The 18,595-nt window shown below is 36.6% G+C and overlaps 2 protein-coding genes across 2 annotated transcripts; one reads left to right on the plus strand and one right to left on the minus strand.

Annotated features, from left to right (window-relative positions):
* The first annotated feature begins 5 nt into the window (after positions 1-5).
* Positions 6-3,244, plus strand: LOC109074975 (somatostatin receptor type 2-like). Its single transcript, XM_019090969.2, has one exon. The coding sequence runs from the start codon at positions 1,527-1,529 to the stop codon at positions 2,529-2,531; it is 1,005 nt and encodes a 334-aa protein (XP_018946514.1). The 5' UTR covers positions 6-1,526; the 3' UTR covers positions 2,532-3,244.
* A 156-nt stretch (positions 3,245-3,400) lies between these two features.
* On the minus strand, positions 3,401-11,740 carry LOC109074971 (inter-alpha-trypsin inhibitor heavy chain H3-like). The gene is given in 24 exon segments (XM_042766978.1): positions 3,401-3,747; positions 3,965-4,049; positions 4,704-4,852; positions 5,006-5,180; positions 5,271-5,369; positions 5,460-5,525; positions 5,889-5,915; positions 6,340-6,416; positions 6,658-6,662; positions 6,752-6,891; positions 7,090-7,262; positions 7,657-7,784; positions 7,947-7,961; positions 7,963-8,127; positions 8,210-8,391; positions 8,662-8,772; positions 8,854-9,022; positions 9,263-9,379; positions 9,505-9,633; positions 9,734-9,844; positions 9,922-10,084; positions 10,172-10,276; positions 10,426-10,583; positions 11,666-11,740. Coding segments are annotated over 24 exon segments (2,736 nt in total). The 3' UTR covers positions 3,401-3,635.
* Positions 11,741-18,595: the final 6,855 nt, after the last annotated feature.

Below are 18,595 nucleotides of genomic sequence, written 5' to 3' on the forward strand. Positions count from 1 at the left end.
TCTATCACATCTAACATTATATGCATTACTAGCATGTCCACGCAATACTTGTTTACATTAGCAAGTGACTGTATTTTTTAAAAGTTTTATTAGAACTTTTAAGGTTTTATTTGGAACTATTAAGTGCAGGAACAGAAAAATCAACTTTATGAATAGTATAAATAATGGCCATTCTAGTTTCTGCTGTTTTCTCTAGTCCCAATGAGAAGAACCTTTTTAAAAAATGCATCAGGTGTGTGCAAGTCTTGAACATGCAAATGCATAAACGGATACTGTCTAAAGGTTTATTTCATAAACCTAGTCAGTCATGGTGATTCATTAGATTTAAGTTCAAGGCTATACTAATGAAAGTATTTGAGTTACACAGACCATCTAAACTATGTATGGGTATGTACTTTGTCAGTATGCTTTGACCTTTGTCCTTGTGCTTTAAACATATGTGATCATGTACACTTGAGTTTATGACTTACTGTAACACTTCCTCTAAAGGAACTTAATAGATTATGTAACTTTTATTTTTCAGTATTAATTAAAGGGGTAATTCACAAAAAAAAAAAAAAAAAAAATCTTTTGTGTTCCAAAGATTCTGTAGTTTGGAATGACATGAGAGAGAATAAAATGATGACAGCATTTTTAATTTTTTGGAGGGAAATGTGATTCAATTATAATGTTTTAACATTGATGGCTGTGCAAACAGACTGTAAACTCCAAGGCTAAAACACGGAATTAAGTGCCTGGGGTAGAAAGAAACCAAAAACAGAAGTTGGAGGTTATGTCTATTGACTAAACTTGACAGTTCACTAAATGGGTGGTTAAAAGCTCCATGTTTATAGGAGCTGCGTCACTGCTTTCAGGTCAAAGGCAATTTGGCTTGCCTCTCTCCGGCTATTGAACTAAGTTTCCGTTTAAAGCACGGCTTTCCACTCCAGATCTTTTGAATAATACCTTGGGAGTTCCGGCATATTGATACTTTGGATTATTGAGCTCATAGACACTGAATTTGTGAAATTCATCTTGAGGTTTGAAGAAGAATTGCAGCATCTGCAATTCACGGGCAAGTGCAACTGCCATTGTTATGGCTTTGAATCTGCCATATCTGTAAAGGAATTATAATGGAAATATATCTGTGGAAAGACAATTAAATAATGATTTCAGGCAGTCTTTCAATGATTATTTTGCTTCCGCTGAATGGAACTAAACCAGTAGTAGTATTTCTGCGCTTTGAGTCCTGCAATCATTAACTATTGATGCATTCCAGAGCGTTTTATCAGAGCGTTGTCATTGTGTTCTCAGGCAAAACTACAATAATGCATAAGGATATACATTGCACACTGATGTACACTGGTTTTGAAATGCTTGAACATCTTTATAATGGTCTGAGAGACCCCTCAAATGGGAAATATTGGTAAAACATTGTTCTGTTGCTTTCAGTTAAGTAAAAGTTGTAGAAAGTACAAAAATAATAATTGCTTCTGGGAACCAGTTACATTCAAATTAGATTGTGGTTAATTCTTGGACACTCCATTATGGTTAATGGGACAAACAGTTCCAGTCATGGACTGAGTGATGTTGAGCGAGTGTTGGTACCCATATTTGACAGCTTCATCCTGGTATCCGGGGTGGTGGGACACATCCTGGTTCTTATCGTCATCTGTCGTACGATGCGGCGAGGACATGGACAGCCCAGTGGAGGGAGGACAGGAGGACTCCAACAAACAAATGCAAACGGCACAGACGTTCTTCTTCTGTCGTTAAGTGTGGCAGATCTTCTCCTCCTTTCCTGTCTTCCATATCACACAGTCGCCATTGCAACCCGTCACTGGCCATTTGGAAGCTTCATGTGCAAGACTGTGAGCTTCCTGAGTGCGATGTGTACAGCTGGGAGTGGCTTTACGCTGGCCGCTTTGGCTTTTGCGCGGTACATTATTGTGGTCCATCAATCAAAAGCATATCAATGGCATAGAGAGGGACGTTTAAAAGTAGTTGCGGGTTTACTGTGGATACCAGCAGTCGTCTTGGCATCGCCTCAGTTTGCTTGGAGGACGCTGATTTCAGGCCTGGACAACCATGAAGCCCGTGAGGACCTGGCATGTTTCAATTTCCTGTCTGACAAAGGCCAGTTGGCATACGGAGTGTGCCACTTCCTATTCGCTTTTGCATTTCCACTTGGGATCATTGTAATAGCCTATGCCAAAATATACCATTTCCTCAAAATCACTAGACGGGGCTGCACAGCTCAGACTGACCGTTTGGAGCACTACCATGTGCATGTGACTCAGACGTCTGCTCTGTTAGTGCTGGCATTTGCATTGTGTTGGCTGCCTTCCTATGGCTTGATGTTTGCCCAAATAGCTGAGGTTGATAAAGCAGCTGGTCCCATATCTCTCTTTGGATCTTTTGCTACCTTTGCACGCATCATGGCAACGTCTTCTACAGTGGCCAACCCCATTCTCTATGTTTTTATGTCCGAGAAATTCAGAATGGAACTAATGAACCTGGGTCAAGGAGTCTGTGGAAAAATACCCTCCTAAAGTCATATTGTTAGAGTTAATTACCATGATTTGTTCCATAAAGTAAGTTTTTTTATGGCTAAGTTGTACATAGCTGTATATAATGTATTAACAATAAGTATTTTGTTTGTAAACAAACATGTAGAACACATCCATGAGTGATGCAACAATGACCAATGATTTGGACACCAAGGAACTTTGTTCTGGTATTTCAATGTCAATTTTTGCACAGCCTAGTAAAATGTCAAGAGGAACCAAACAGCAGGCATTGTACATTGTTTTAATATTTTGTGTTGGTTAAACTGCAGACTTGTTAAGGGTTTGTTCATCACAAGACAGTGTAGTTTGACTTGAGTTTAAAGGAGAACATGCAGAACATGCTCTTTCAAAAATGAAGGTTCCACAAAGAACCTTTAACATCCATGGAACCTTTACATTCCACAAAAGACTCTTAAAGAGATAGTTAGGCTAAAAATGAAAAGTACCCCATAATTTTCTTAATCTTCTTTCAGATGAATACAATCTGAGTTATATTTAAAAATATCCTGGCTCTGTCCAAGCTTTATAATGGCAAACAAACAGTGAATACTATTAACAGCAATCATTATATGTTGCGATCAAACTTGTAGGAAAATTTGGTAGTTTTGTATGTTGGTTCAGGATTGTCATCATCTGAGGTCCTCGAAGGGGTTGGCATCAACTCTTCTCAGGTGTTCGGTCATCTCAGATCTTCATGATGGGCTGGATCCAGACTGAAGCTTGTGTAATTCCTAGTTACCTCGGGATCAACCATTCACTGCCATTATAAAGCTTGGAAGAGCCAGGACATTTTTAAATATAACTAAGTTTGTATTCATCTGAAAGGAAGTCAGTCATATACACCTAGGATAGCTTGAGGGTCAGTATCCCTTTTATTATGGAAAAAGTTTCTTCCAATTATTAACATGTTCTTCACACTAAGAAAAAAAAAGTGTCTTTTAAGAACTGATCACTGAAATTCTTTCAGAAAACCCAAATTTTTCTTTTATGTGAAACCCCTGTTTTAAAGATCACACCTAAAGAAATATTAGATCAATTTGCAAATCTCTTTGTGGTTAAAATAATAGGAAACGCTGTTTGTCTGCTCTACAGCTGAGTGACAGTGAAATCAGAAATCTCTGCCTCCATCAGAGCCTGGAAGCCAAGCCAGCATTCTCGAACAGGAGTTGAATGCAATCTGTAATCGCTGACAGTCTCCCTACAATTAATAGACACAAATAGACACATATACTGTAATGCATTTATAAATTCTCTCTCTCTCTCTCTCTCTCTCTCTCTCTCTCTCTCTCTCTCTCTCTCTATATATATATATATATATATTTTATTTATTGCATATAAAGCAACAGTAATTTTTTAAAATGAGGAACAGAGAGTTTCATGGAAGAGTGTGTGCATTTATTAATTGAATCACTTACAAAGACGTCTTCATCTCCTTGTCCTTTATCTTTAGAGTTGGTGTTTGTGATCCTTCAGTCTCCTCATATGAAATATCAGCCTTTCCTAAGATTATCCACAGATATTGTGATTTGTCACCAATGTTGGTTTAACAACAACAATTTATCCAAAATATCAACTTTATAACAATAAACAGTTGTTGGCTAAGCAATTTACAGTCCACATCACTGACATATTGGTTATAATTATATTAAAGTTTTTTTTGTACATGGCTAATCACAACATGCTCTATGTTCAGAACGGAATACTACTGATATTACTGGCCATCCAAGATGTAGATGATGACACTGGAAATATGACTTTATGTTAACCGGAAACAACGGTTTGAAGTTAAAAATATCTTGATGATGGATTTGTTTGTTACAAACATTGATTGCTGGACTGGAGTGGTGTGGATTACTTGTGGATTATTGTGATGTTTTCATCAGTTTGGACTCTCATTCTGACGGCACCCATTCACTGCAGAGGATCCATTTGTGAGCAAGTGATGGAATGCTAAATTTTTTCCCCAAATCTGTTCCCATGAAGAAACAAACTCATCTACATCTTGGATGGCCTGAGAGTGAGTACATTTTCAGCTAAGTTTCATTTTTGGATGAACTATTCCTTTAATGCGAAGCCTACTTCAGTATTAGCAGGAGGCAAGTTTTGATTCTGTAAATAATGTTTAAAGGTTTAGACAGTGTATTACTCTCTTACCTAAAACACCTGTCAGGTTGGCATCTTTTGAATATTGCCAAATGGCAGGCCACAAAAACTTGACCCCATCTTTCTTATGAGAAAGAATAACAACACCAATATTTCCCATGGTAACATTCATTTCATTTTCCAGAACAACCAGAGACACACTGTTGATAGAGAGTAACTCACAAGTGAATTCTACCTCTGTTTTATCACAATCAAACTGTTAACAAACAGAGAAAAGTTAATACACAGAAGATTTAGAGTTTGTCTATGAATATATACTTTGTTCTTTCTATGTTGAGAACTTCTATATTTACCTATCTGTATTGTATTGGGTTGGTTCCTGGCCCCACAAAAACTCAACATTGTCCTGGCCATTACGGTAACTGATAGACTTTGTCTTTATTATCAAGTGATGGTTGGTTTTGTAATGAAAAGCAATTTGATGGAATCCATTCTGTTCACTCAAAGACTCTCCGTTCATAGAGAACTCTAGGATGAACAGAAAATACCACAGTAAACACATTCATAAGACAGATGGCCTATTAAATAGATGCACACATAGAAAAAACAATGCCTAACCTGATGCTGAATCCTGTAGGAGTCTGAGTTTGTGAGGAACAGGAATATCAAAACAAAGTGGCTTAGACTGACCAGCAACAGCCAGCAGGAAACGATTGACTTGGAGAGAGGATCAAAATGTCATGATTATTTCTTAAAATTAGTGCTCATAAAACAAATAATTAAGGAAAAAAGCTAACTTTTATGTACCTTGCACAGCAGGGGAAGTAGTTGTATACAAAAGAGGTGTAAACATTGTTTCAGTTGGGGAGATGTCTAAGACCAACAAACATTGTAAAGGATGTAAATCCACATAGTGCATGCATTTATTGTATTTAGTCTTTGTTTTAATAGTGACGTGTGTAACTGATCGGCGCACAGAGCGAACAGCAACATACAAAGTGTACAAAGTCATCATTTAAAAAAACCTTGCTACAATTACACGTTAAAATAGAGAGAAGCGACAGTAAACATTCTCAACAAAGTATGGGGGTCTTTATCATTGAAAGCCAGTAATAAAAAACTAATTATTATGATAATTTTGTAGCGATTTTGGACGTCTACTTATGAGTCTGAGACCAAATGAAAGTAAAAAAAACAAAACAAAAACCCCCCCGGAAATTACTGTAAATAACTTACATGTATCCTGTACATCAATAACTGGATCTACTGTAAAAAGAAGTAACATTTTTACATTGTCTCAAATAAGAATCAAAAATTTATTATCAATTTCAACAATCATTCCAACAAAAAATCTTAAATAAAATGTTAAACATCTGTGCAACATTCATTGCGTTGCTCTGTTATATCTTGTACAAGTTGTATGACAATTAATTAAAATATTTTATTAAATATTTGTGTCCTTAATCTTATAGAAAATATATATATATATATATATATATATATATATATATATATATATATATATATATATATATATAATCAATAAGGTTACAACTAAGGGGTTGTGCTGTGTGTTGTACCTCACATCAATCAAATAAAAAAACAACTACAAAACTAACAAAATAAAAAACACTAATCAATTAACTACTAAACTATTCACATCAATGAAGAAAAAATTCTGACATACCATAATAATCGGAGTATTCCACAGCTGTGATGTCCATTGTTAAAAAAATAAACACAGATAAAATAAATAAATAAAATCTGAACAATTAGATTTATAAACTTTGATAAAGGTAAAAATTAATTTGGCTTACTAATGGGCCACTAGTTATGTAATGCTGGAATATGAAAACAAATTTAAAATAAGGCATGCATATATTTAGGACATTTAAGACAAGGGACGTTTAGATTTCTGACCACTTTACACATGCATAAAAATATTTATAAAGCATATTTTTTACTGTAAATAATAATTTATTAACTTACCCAAATAATTACACACATCACCTTTACTAAAAAGCTTGCTAAAATTATTTGTTAAAACAGAGGTGACAATAAACATTCTCCACAAAGTATGCAAATCTTTATTATTGAACCAAATTATTATTCGGATTTTGTAGCCCACAATGACGTATATATGGTTTACTTATGAGTCTGAGATCAAATGCATACGTTAAAAACAGTAAATACTGTAAATAGAATAACTTACGCATATCGTGGTAAACAGAAACTATATCTGAAAAGAAGGAACATTTTAAAATTTTGAGCATGACTCAAATATTGCACTCCCACAATTATTCTTTCAGAAAAACAGAGAACTGCCAGCATTTCCCTTTAGCATTTAACATGCATTTTTTACATTTTACAAACTAAAAACACTAATCAATTAAATAAAAACTAATTCATTAAAAAAAAGAAAAATACTTTGACGTACCATCATCAGTATGTTGCCTTCCTTCCTCTTTGGGTTTCTCAGCAACTTCTATTTCTTCTTCCTGTGGCTTAGTAACAACCATAGAAGTGAGTGGAGTGACAAACTGGTATTTTAGGGAGAGTTTAAGAGCTTCTTTCATTTCATCCTCTTTCTCTTGTCCTTTAAGAAGCACCCTGAGACAGAAATACAGAGAGAAGACAGACATGTACAATATGAGGTTTGCCATTAATTTGCCACTAAGTTTTGATTCCTTTTGTATGGAATTGTTCCTCCTTCCAGGCATACAGTATATACTTGGGATATTGAATTTGACCTAAGCCATGATGTCCAGGACAATCTTGAGAAGTACTATCTGTAAAATGGTATGTTTTAGACCTCTCATACTATTCACAATTTTAACTTGATCATTAGGATGGATTCTAACAGTTTTTTAACATTAGTGTGTGTGTGTGTTTGTGTGGGTGTGTGTGTGTGTGTGTGTGTGTGTGTGTGTGTGTGTGTGTGTGTGTGTGTGTGTGTGTGTGTGTGCATGCATCCCAGAAGACAGCATCTAATGCATAAACTTACTGTCTCTCTAGAAGCTGCTTCACTGTAAGGTAGGCCCACAATCTCTGCATGAAATCTTCATTCTCAGGAGGGACATCTCTGGGGTCTTTTGTCATTATAGTGTCCTGATACGTCACATTACTGCCTTTCTGCTCAGAAATAATAACATTAGTGAATATTTTACTGGGAATGCTGTCAGTAACATACAGATTTTTTTTTTTTTAACAAAGTGGTCATTATTCTAAACTTTTAAACAGTTGACCAATATCCAATATACTGAGTTACTCTCCACACTGTTGTCTGTGATTTACTGATACTGCGATGACCTTCAGTGGTGAAACTCTCCACACTGTTGTCTGTGATTTGTCCCGACACCACAATCTCAGAGCCATTGAAGTACAAGCTAAAGCTGGTCTTGGTAAGTTTTGTCCCTCCTGGGTATTTAAGTTGAATATCACTGAGGAGAGGGACAGCAACTTCATCATAGAAGCCCTAAAAATCAAACAAACTTTAAATGCGCTCAAACAAAGTTCAACATTGAGGATGAATTCACAGACGATCGTCTGTAGTTCACCTGCAGCTGTAGATCAGCGTCCGAATATTCATAAATCCTGCGAGCAACTCCACCATTTTCCAGAGACATCTTTGTCAGGAAGTCAAAATTTACATCATATCCAAAACCAAGACAATAGAGGGGAAACTTTGTCCCAATGGCTTCTTTCACATTGGCCATTATCTTCTCCATGTTGGTTTCACCTGATTAAAAATCATTATTTGATGTTTTTGAGTTATTTGAGTGATCGTCAATAGACACATTGGGCAATTTCATATTATTTGTTGTCTTATTCTCTTACTGAAAAAGATAGAAGCCAAATTGGTCATGATAATATCAAACAGGTCTGCTAATAAACCCTGTATATTATAGGATGGCAGTTAAAGTGTTGTTCTATTCATGAAGCTGAAGTCAAAAACTAATGCTATGATAAAAAAACCATTTAGCGTGTGTTTGTCAGTGTGTTTCTGTGCCTGAAGTGGGATCTCCATCAGTCAGCAGGATCAGGATGGAGGCTGTTCCCTCTCGTGGATGTCGACTGATCATGTCCACTCCTTCTAGAACTGCAGCGTTTATGTCTGTGGCTGAAGAAAGACCAAACATAGTTGTGTCACTGTGAGGTTCAACTTTCTTACTCCTTATTTAGCATTAGCACTGTAACTCACCTCCTCTATCTCTGATCTCCTTCACAAAAGATTTCGCATTCTCCAGGTTTGTCTCAGTAGCTTTGAGGAGTTCACGCTTCCATAAGCTAACCTCACTGTCAAATGTGATCAATCCAAAGTGGTCGTCCTCATCAAGATCACTCAAAATCCTTAGCAGTGCCAAACGAGTCTAAGGAAAAACACTCCTGTCAGCAGATCTGGAAGTTATTCTTTCTCCATTACGACTGCATACTTCCAGACATGGACAGTTTTGTTACTAACTTTAACAAAACAGTGGCAAACTGATTTCAATAGAGGAATCTCTGTATGTTTAATAGTGAATCATCTTCTACAAGACTTGGACTATCCACCAGTATCCACTTTGGGATGCTGTGAATTACCACAGATAATCATTGTGAATTTGTTTTACCTGGTCTATTTTTTTGCCGTGCATAGAGCCACTTCGGTCAATGATAAACACCACATTTTTGGGAATACGTGAAACATCAGAGGGTGCAAAGTAGTGGACGAAATAGCCATTTGATACCTGAGAGAACAGAGAAGGATATAATTCTAGAATACCATTCATGTCTTTTTACATGGCCAGTCTTTCATTCTTTCTGTTTCAGTCATATTATTTTACTCTTTTGAAGCATGTTATTGAAAATGTACCACAACTTCTCCTTGGGGATTTTGTCTCTCAACATCATATGTAATAAGCAGGTCTCCATTCAACCCATTTTCTCCACAGCTTCTACACGTGGTCTGTTGATCTCGTGTGGGGTAGAAGGTCACCCATGCCTGAAAGGATCAGTTTGGTCATCTGGTAACTTTATTTGAAGTGTATGTGCATATTGAGAGCATCTAAACTGTGTGTTTTAACCCTCATTTAAACTCTTACATCTTTGTCTGCTCTGGTGATTTTGATGGCATTGGCCAGATCACCGGTGCTCAAATCTCCTTTCACCTCCAAGAAGGAAATTCCTGGTTTCTCTTGGATGTGCACATCCATCTGATATAAGTAAAAGAAATGATGAGTAGCTCATATTTGCCGAGACGGCGCTTTAGCAGTTCCTCGTAGGTCAACACCTTGAAGTCAGCCACCGGCTGCATCGGTTGGGCATTGATGAGTAGCTCATATTTGCCGAGGCGGCGCTTTAGCAGTTCCTCGTAGGTCAACTCAAAGGTCACTTTACTAAAAGCAGCCACCGTCACTGAAGTTTTAAAGTCCTCTAAAGTCCTTCCAACAGATCTGAAATAGAAATAAATCCCTGCGTATTAATAAACATGCTATAAATATATATTTTTATGGACTTAATTTAAAAATAAATTCCAGTACTTGACAAGTCCAGCGCTTTGTCCTCGAGATACTGCTTGATTGTATTGCTGCTGAGCTTCTTCTTTTCCTTTAACAACCCCATCATATGTTGTTCCCTCTATAACCCTATGGAGAAATGAAAGGAATAAACAGACTTAAAGGTCAACTTATTACCTAACTAAGATTTGTCTTCATATAGCTGCTGGGTTTAGGTTTAAGAGTTTTCAGACACGTTCAGAACATTTGTAATTAAGAGTAGTATTGAATTGACCCACATTCTGAATTTGCTGATGAAGGCATTCTTGGGAATCTTGACCTCAAACTGGATCCCTTGAGATTCATTCAGTGTGTTTGCAACACGGCTTGTGATGACTGTTGTGGCGTAGCGACTGGTGACCGTGGAGAAAATGTATAAACCCAAAATATCCACATTATAATACACAAAAAACAACACAAAATACACTAAAAAAAATATTATAAACCCAAACCAGGGGTTTATAATGAAAGGCTGACTGAACTGAGCATAATGATAAAGAGTCTTTAAAGGTGCAGTTTGTATCAGCTTGATGAGCTGATCTATCCTCGTTTTAACATGCCTCTGGTCTAAGAGTTTTTAGATTGATGCCGAGGCTGCAATGTCAGGCCCAGTTCGTTTACTGGCTGCGATACGCTGTTTTCCACTCTCTGGCAACCCAGGATGTTGAAATACTATTGATTAAACTGACAGTGGGCGGAATCACACAGACCAAAACAAAAACAGGCATTTCGACACAGAATGCACATTTGGCTTTGGCGTTGTTTTTCAGAGAACCAAGTATGTATGGTTATGTTGGTATGTTGGAGAGAACTCTGCATGTTTCCTAAATATCTGCGAAAGTATTACAGTGTTTTTATGCTTTAGTACAGTCAAAAAATTATATAAAGCACCTTTAAAGCACATGCCCGAGACACAACGCAAAGGAAAACAATTAGAAACAGCTTAGTGGAACACAAAAACATATTGTTTGTTGAACGGCTGATTGGATTGTGCACACTTACGGTTGTGCACGCTTACACACCTGACACTTACTCCTGATTTTTGCATTGGATTGCTATATTTAGGCTGCTCGGAGAAAAGACCTTTGGACTAAAAGACAAATTCGACTACATCTCAGTGTAAACTATTGCGAAATAGTTTAGTAGAGTCAAAAAGCTTTCAGTCAGCGGTGGATCTGTATACAGTATATCAGCTTTTACTTGAATTTTTTATTTTTTTTGGTTAACTGAACAAGGAGTAAAATATCACGCACATCTTAATACAAGCTTAATTAACATAAAACACTTAAATTGTATTCAGAGGCCCAGGTCAATGTTATTTACAGTATTTGGCCAAAAAATATAAGTTAAGGTTCTTATAGGCTGTAATGTTCTTCTTCTAAAAAATGCATATATACCAGTTGTCATGCTATATCTTATATTGCCTCTATCTTATTTTGTACCTTAAACACAATGACTGATATGTTAATTGACCCCCACCTTCTTAACAGGATGAGAAGTGGCTGAGATGAGAAAAACACCCAACAGAATCAGCCCGAGAGCTGCTCGATCCATCATGACCTGCACAGGAAACTGACCTCCAAACACTGCCACACTGCCTTTGAACTCTAGTCCACATCATGCTATTGGCTATTATTGACTGGATGAAGAAACCTCCCCCTTTATTTGTAATCTTGAACCTTACATAAAAGCAGAATTTAGATGTGGGTTCAACATTAGTGTGCACTTAAAGGTCCGATTAATGTGAAGGCCACAATAGACATACTAACTGCCCTGATTCTCTCTGGTTTCTTATGGGATTAGATCTCTGCCACAATTCCCTGTAACAGATAACAATTTAATTTGTGGTGCTTATAATTAAGTGATAAAAAGCAGTTGCAAATGATGTACAAAATAAATATGAAAGTGAAAGTGACGTGACATACAGCCAAGTATGGTGACCCATACTCAGAATTCGTGCTCTGCATTTAACCCATCCAAAGTGCACACACACACACACACACACACACCGTGAACACACTGTGAAAACACACCCGGAGCAGTAGGCAGCCATTTATGCTTCGGTGCCCAGGGGGGAAAGTTGGGGGTTCGGTGCCTTGCTCAAGGGCACCTCAGTCGTGGTATTGCCGGCCCGAGACTCGAACCCACAACCTTAGGGTTAGGCCACGACTTCCCCTATATACTTTTCTGTGCAACACTTTTTTTACTACCAAATTATTCTTAATATCTATTTATTATTATTAATATTTCACATACATTGGAAAGGTTTCCGTGACCTCTCATGAGATCTTGGCCAAAAGTCTCACGATTTATTCCAAAACATGATGCATGATGGGATACACTAAGCGTTGAATAGCGCTCCGGAGCGGTATTGGAGATAGTGTGGGTTTAGTGTGCGTTAAGGGCACTGCGCTTTGGCATTATTAAGACCGCAAGTGTGGGTATTTGGACAGGGTCAAAGTCTTAAAAATGCCCCGTTAGTAAAAACTTGTATGATAAACACAGTCTCACATCACAAGTCTTAATAATTCAGTAATTCAATTTAGCACTTGTATGATATTGTACAAGCCCCTGGACAGTCTCATCTGACACTATCACAACTGTCTTCAAAGAAAAAGCTTCTCAAAAGGTCTTAAAACAGCTTGAAGAATGGTATATGTACAGTACTTCAAGGGTCATTTTACCCTGCTAAAATCACGCAGAACATAAGCTGAGCTGACTGTCCGTTAAACAACTTCATCTGAATTGTTTGTGTTTTTTGTTTTACTTTGACCAGGTCTGGGAACTGTCTGAAAATGGGATGTTAGGACTGAGAGATCCTCTTTCTGAGAAAAAGCTACACCACATCGGTGCTGGATGTCAACCACAAACTGTTCACAGACACGAGAGAAGAAGATCACGATGGGGAAGAGCAAGAAACCAGTTTAGATGTGATGATAAGGAATCATTATTTTCTGAAACAGTATCAATTGTCTTATATGTATCACATGATCTGTATCACAGTTGACTGGATGGGATTGTGTGACTTTTAAGGACTCTCATCACTTATTTGTGTGAACTGATGAATATATGATGTTACTGAATTTTTGATGATCCAATATTATTTTCCTTGAATCTTATTTGTCTTGATGCTACTTTATCAGCTTTATAGTCTATGCTTCAATAAAATGAATATGGTGAATACTGTGTATTGAAAATTCTTGGTAAATACATCATTTTACTAGGTAGGTACATATGTGCTTATTTTATACTTGAAAAAGTACATATTATTAATTACCGGGATTATTTTTTACTTAAAACATAAACATTTTTGATCAGATTAATGATATCTGGAACAACAATACACCAGAAAGTTATTATTGTATATATTTAGCAACAAATATGCCAATTTTTGGTGAAATAAAGGGAGTTACAAGATGAATTATTTAACATAACAAGATGGTGCCATGGGCTTTATTGTTACAAACACTTAAGGAATAACTGAGAATGTACCAGGAATGACCAACGTGGATCTTACTGCATTAAAACCAAGAGCATGCACATTACTGATGTCCAGCACTTAAGGAGCAAGATAAGGGGGTGAGGACGACATTTTTTTACACAGATTTTTGCTAATTAGTTTATATATATATATATATATATATATATATATATATATATATATATATATATATATATATATATATATATATATATATATATATATATTATTTCATTTCGTTAATAAAACTTTTTAAACTACATTACCCCCAAGCCTCTGTCATTCTATCTATGGAAAAGGAAAATTTAGCGCTGTTATTTGTAGTTCATTGAAGTTATGCTTTGGGTTAGGGTTAGGATCTCGCTAAAGAGGTAATTTTTCTCAACATAGCAATACTTCATTGTTGACTTAATATATTACTAATGTGATAATAGCAGCAAAATATACTTTTGTAACATGATGCGCTGTTTAATATGTGTTAAAAGATAGTCCAACTGCAGACAGTCCTGCGGTGACAAGGGAAATTCACAACCAATGGCATCAAAGCGGAGCAGCAGCGTCACACTTCCTTATCCATTTATGGTCATTTATGACAGATGTGATTTGGTTAACAATAAATTAAATTTGCTACTTATTAGATTGTGTTTTATTAACATCTACACCTACCTCCAACAATAATGCAAATATAGTAATTATTGTTGTTCAGCTTGACAAAAATTGGGCAATATTGATGTGCACATGCCCAGCAGTCGCAGTTGTATCCCATCTAACCGATAGATTCCTCTCATTGAATATAAAAGATAGAATTTTTTTTTAGGTCCCAGTTTGTCGATACTGTGACGCCGAGGGGCACCTTTGGCATCTTCATAGTGAAGCTAGAGGTGCTTGACCATGCTTCAGTTTTTGACGCCTTGGGAGTGCGAATGAGTTGCATATTTTGAGCACGCAAAAGTGTGTTTTGCACACGCGCAAACTAAGTTTTGTAGAGAAAATGTTTGCAAAGAAGAAAGTATTTTGAGCACACAAAAATAAATATTTTTTTTGGATTTGTGCAGACCTCTTTTGCACTGCAATGTTTCACTAGCTTCCTCACCTGATGCCTGCCCTCAGGCGGCCCATTGGCTGGAATTATGGCATATTGTAACACTGGGTTGTGTTGAGCAAGCCAGCTGTCGAGATTTAGGAAGCACTGAGGGCAGGCATCAAGGGAGCAAGCTAGTGAAACATTGCATGTGCAAAAGAGAAGGTCTGCACACATCCAAATACTTATTTTAAATGCAAAATTGATTTTTGTGCTCTCGAAATACTTACTTCTTTGTGAGACAAACATTTTCTCCACAAAACTCATTGCGTGTGTGCAAAATGCACTTTTGTGCGCACAAAATATGATCTTGCGCTCGCAGAATTGTGGCAGAGATTTAACCCCATAGTTTCTTGGCTACTTGTCATAGTTTTACTCTTAGTGATAAGGTTAAAAAACATAAAAAAGTAGAATAGGAAGTATATGAAGAACTTATACACTGTGTTTGTTTTAAAATTTTTATGAGTATAGATACTATTGAGCTTGTACATCTCTTACTTCTATCAGCATTTGATAAGTTTCTATTAACTGTTTCCCAGTTTCAGAATTCAGAAGTATTTTGAATTTTCCCACAATAAATTACATGGACAAAAGCATTTTGTTTAATGTTTATTATGTGTTGAATATTTTTATTTTATTTATTTATTTATTTTGCTTTTAAATTTCAAGAATTCCACAATAGCATATTTTGGAAAAACTATTTTTTTCAACTTCACTTTTGAATGGATTGTCATCTGAGAGGTTGTCAAGACGAAATACATAACAAAGTACATACATACATACATAACTCTAATTATAACACTAATTCTGTTTTTTTATTTTATTTTTTTCTGACAAGTTGGTGTTATATCTTTCACTTGGTTATCCATATATCATTTATTAGAAAAAGCATGTTAAAATGTGAATATCAAATAAGATACATCAAGTTTTTTTGCTCATCTCTCAGTCATCATTATGTTGCATTGCATTATGTTTTGAAACTACAGAGCTTTTATCATGACTTCTTGGCAATAAAATTATCAGCAACTGTAAAAAAAAAAAAATAATAATAATAAAAAAGCATGTTTTTTGCTCTGTTTGGGCCTTAAAATATTGAGGGGTTTTTCCCCTTTATTTTCAGCTCTATATTCTCCTATATCATTCTGTATATGAGCCATACAACTTTATGTATCAAATATGATACTCAACAAAAAACACATATGCAAACTCTTTCTTTTTCTTCAAAAGTTTATTTAAAGGTTTACAGTTTTTACCAACTGCTTACACACAAAATCTTTTCATGTCACACGATTTTTGAAACCTCTCACTTAAAGTGCAAAACTACATGCCAAATCTTCAAAACCATAAGCTATTTCTCAGCCTTTGACTCACACACGATTCTCTACCTAAAACACAGATCTATCAGGAAGTGACTTGCTTTCCTTTTCCAAACACAACCAATCAAAATGCTACACTTATTCACCAGGTCACACGGACACACTCCTCACATGTGTAAACACTAATTGCTTAACTGATCACTAACCAATCACTGCTTTACTTTACAGTAGTATAGATAGGCCTATGAATAGGTCAAAGGTCAGATTACCTGTTTTGAACAATGGATGCTAACAATGAACAGAGAGCAAGAGGAGTAGGAGGAAGAGGCAGGGGACAACGAGGAAAAATACCAGGAGGAGGAGGAAGGGGAAGGGGAAGGGGAAGAGGAAGAAGAAGAGGAAGAAGAGGACGAGGGCAAATAAGAGAAGGAAGGAGAGCCATCTCTGATGAGATTAGGGCAACACTTGATGATCAACTTGATTCTATTTACAGTGGTGTCCATAATTCGAACCTTCAGAAATGAGAACAGGTATGCAATTATCTAATGACTATTTTAGCATTATAGTTATGCACTGTAAAATATGTATGACTGCATAGTATTGCATAAACATTTGTAACTCTAAGCCATCCATTTACTGCACTGCATTGAATGAATGAGGTTGGTTATCATGCTGTACTACATTTTTTTTGTAAATGGTTTACAGTTCCTATGCTGAACACATACTGTGTTTGAATTCTGTACAGAGTGGAAAGGCAAAGACATCATCGAGGATGAGGACGCTTGTTTACAGATGTACAAGAGACTGCAATTATAAATATGGTTTTGGCCAACAATGCAATTAGGATTCGAGAGATAAGAGAGCATATCTTGAATAATGACACCATATTCAACAACATCACTGCTGTAAGCCTGTCGACAATACAACGCATCCTCCAATGGCACCAAGTGACGATGAAACAACTTTACAAGGTGCCATTTGAGAGAAACTCTGAAATCTGCGACATGACTTTGTAGAGGTGTGTATGCAACACTACTTCCAGTACTTCAGACATACCATATTTACTCATCTGTATATAATTTTGTCTGTTACAGAGAGTATTGGAGATGGATGCCTATGTAATTCGCCACAAATTTATTTATGTGGATGAGGTTGGCTTCAACCTCACCAAAACCAGGCACCGTGGACGAAATGTAATAGGACAGAGGGCAATTACCAATGTCCCTGGACAGTGTGGGGGTAATATAACCATGTGTGCTGTCATCACTCAAAACGCGGTCCTCCATCACAATGCCACACTGGGTCCATACAACACCGGCTATATACTCACTTTTCTGGATGCAATTCACACAATGCTTGCCCTTAATCCAGATCAGGCGCCTGCTAGATTTGTGGTTATATGGGACAATGTTAGTTTTCACCAGGCTGTTCTGGTCAAAAACTGGTTTGCCACCCATCCACAATTTGTAGTTTTGTACCTACCCCCATATTCACCTTTTCTAAATCCCATAGAGGAATTCTTCTCAGCCTGGCGCTGGAAAGTGTATGATCGCCAACCCTTTGCCCGCATGCCGCTTCTCCAGGCAATGAAGGACGCATGTGGGGACATAGAGGTTGCCTCTGTCCAAGGTTGGATACGCCATGCTAGGAGATACTTCCCTCGATGTTTGGAAAGAGAAAACGTATCTTGTGATGTGGACGAAGTATTGTGGCCAGACCCAGCTCGGAGAAGAGATGAAGCTTAGCACTGGGGACTGCACACCCCCCCCCCCACCAATTCCTGGACCGGGACCCCACACACAATTTACTGTATTCTACTGTAAAGAATATACTTTTGGTTTACATGTTTATAGTTTTGTTGTATGCTAATGTATACAACAGTAATGTTTGGCATAATAAATATTTTCTGTTTCTACATTGCATTGGCGTTTCCGGTGTACTTGTTACCCCTCTCAGCAGATTACTTTCACTGTAGAACATTGCATTGAAATGTAGATATAAGCCTATGAAAGACCAAAGAGCTTTAGATTTAGAACAGCAGTGTTTACATGGTATATCCAAAAAAGTATTATTATGAAAGAAGTGTTTGCCATTTGATGCAAATGCTTCATTCTGACATGTGTTTATGGCATTTTGAATGCAGTGTTGCATTTTGAAGGAGATGTGAGGCATTTTGCATTTTGTGTGTGCAGTTTTGAGAATTGTGTGTAGAGTTTTAAAAAAAGGAGACTTAGTTTTGAAAACGTGTGTAAGCAATTAGTAAAAACTGTAATAAACTGTTCCATGTATCATAACGTTGTCTGTAGGGGGCGCTTTGTGACTGTACTGTCAACATGAAATGCCTGGCTGCACAAAAAAGCTATCTGAGTTTAAAAGGGACTGCAGATGAAAATTAGTCTGAATGGCTAAATCTGGCACATTTACATAGTAAGACTTGTTTACTTATGTTAATTAATGTGTATTGTATATATATGTATATATATATATATATATATATATATACATACATATATATATATATATATATATAT

This window comes from Cyprinus carpio, chromosome A11, assembly GCF_018340385.1.
Source record: "Cyprinus carpio isolate SPL01 chromosome A11, ASM1834038v1, whole genome shotgun sequence".
NCBI lineage: Eukaryota > Metazoa > Chordata > Actinopteri > Cypriniformes > Cyprinidae > Cyprinus > Cyprinus carpio.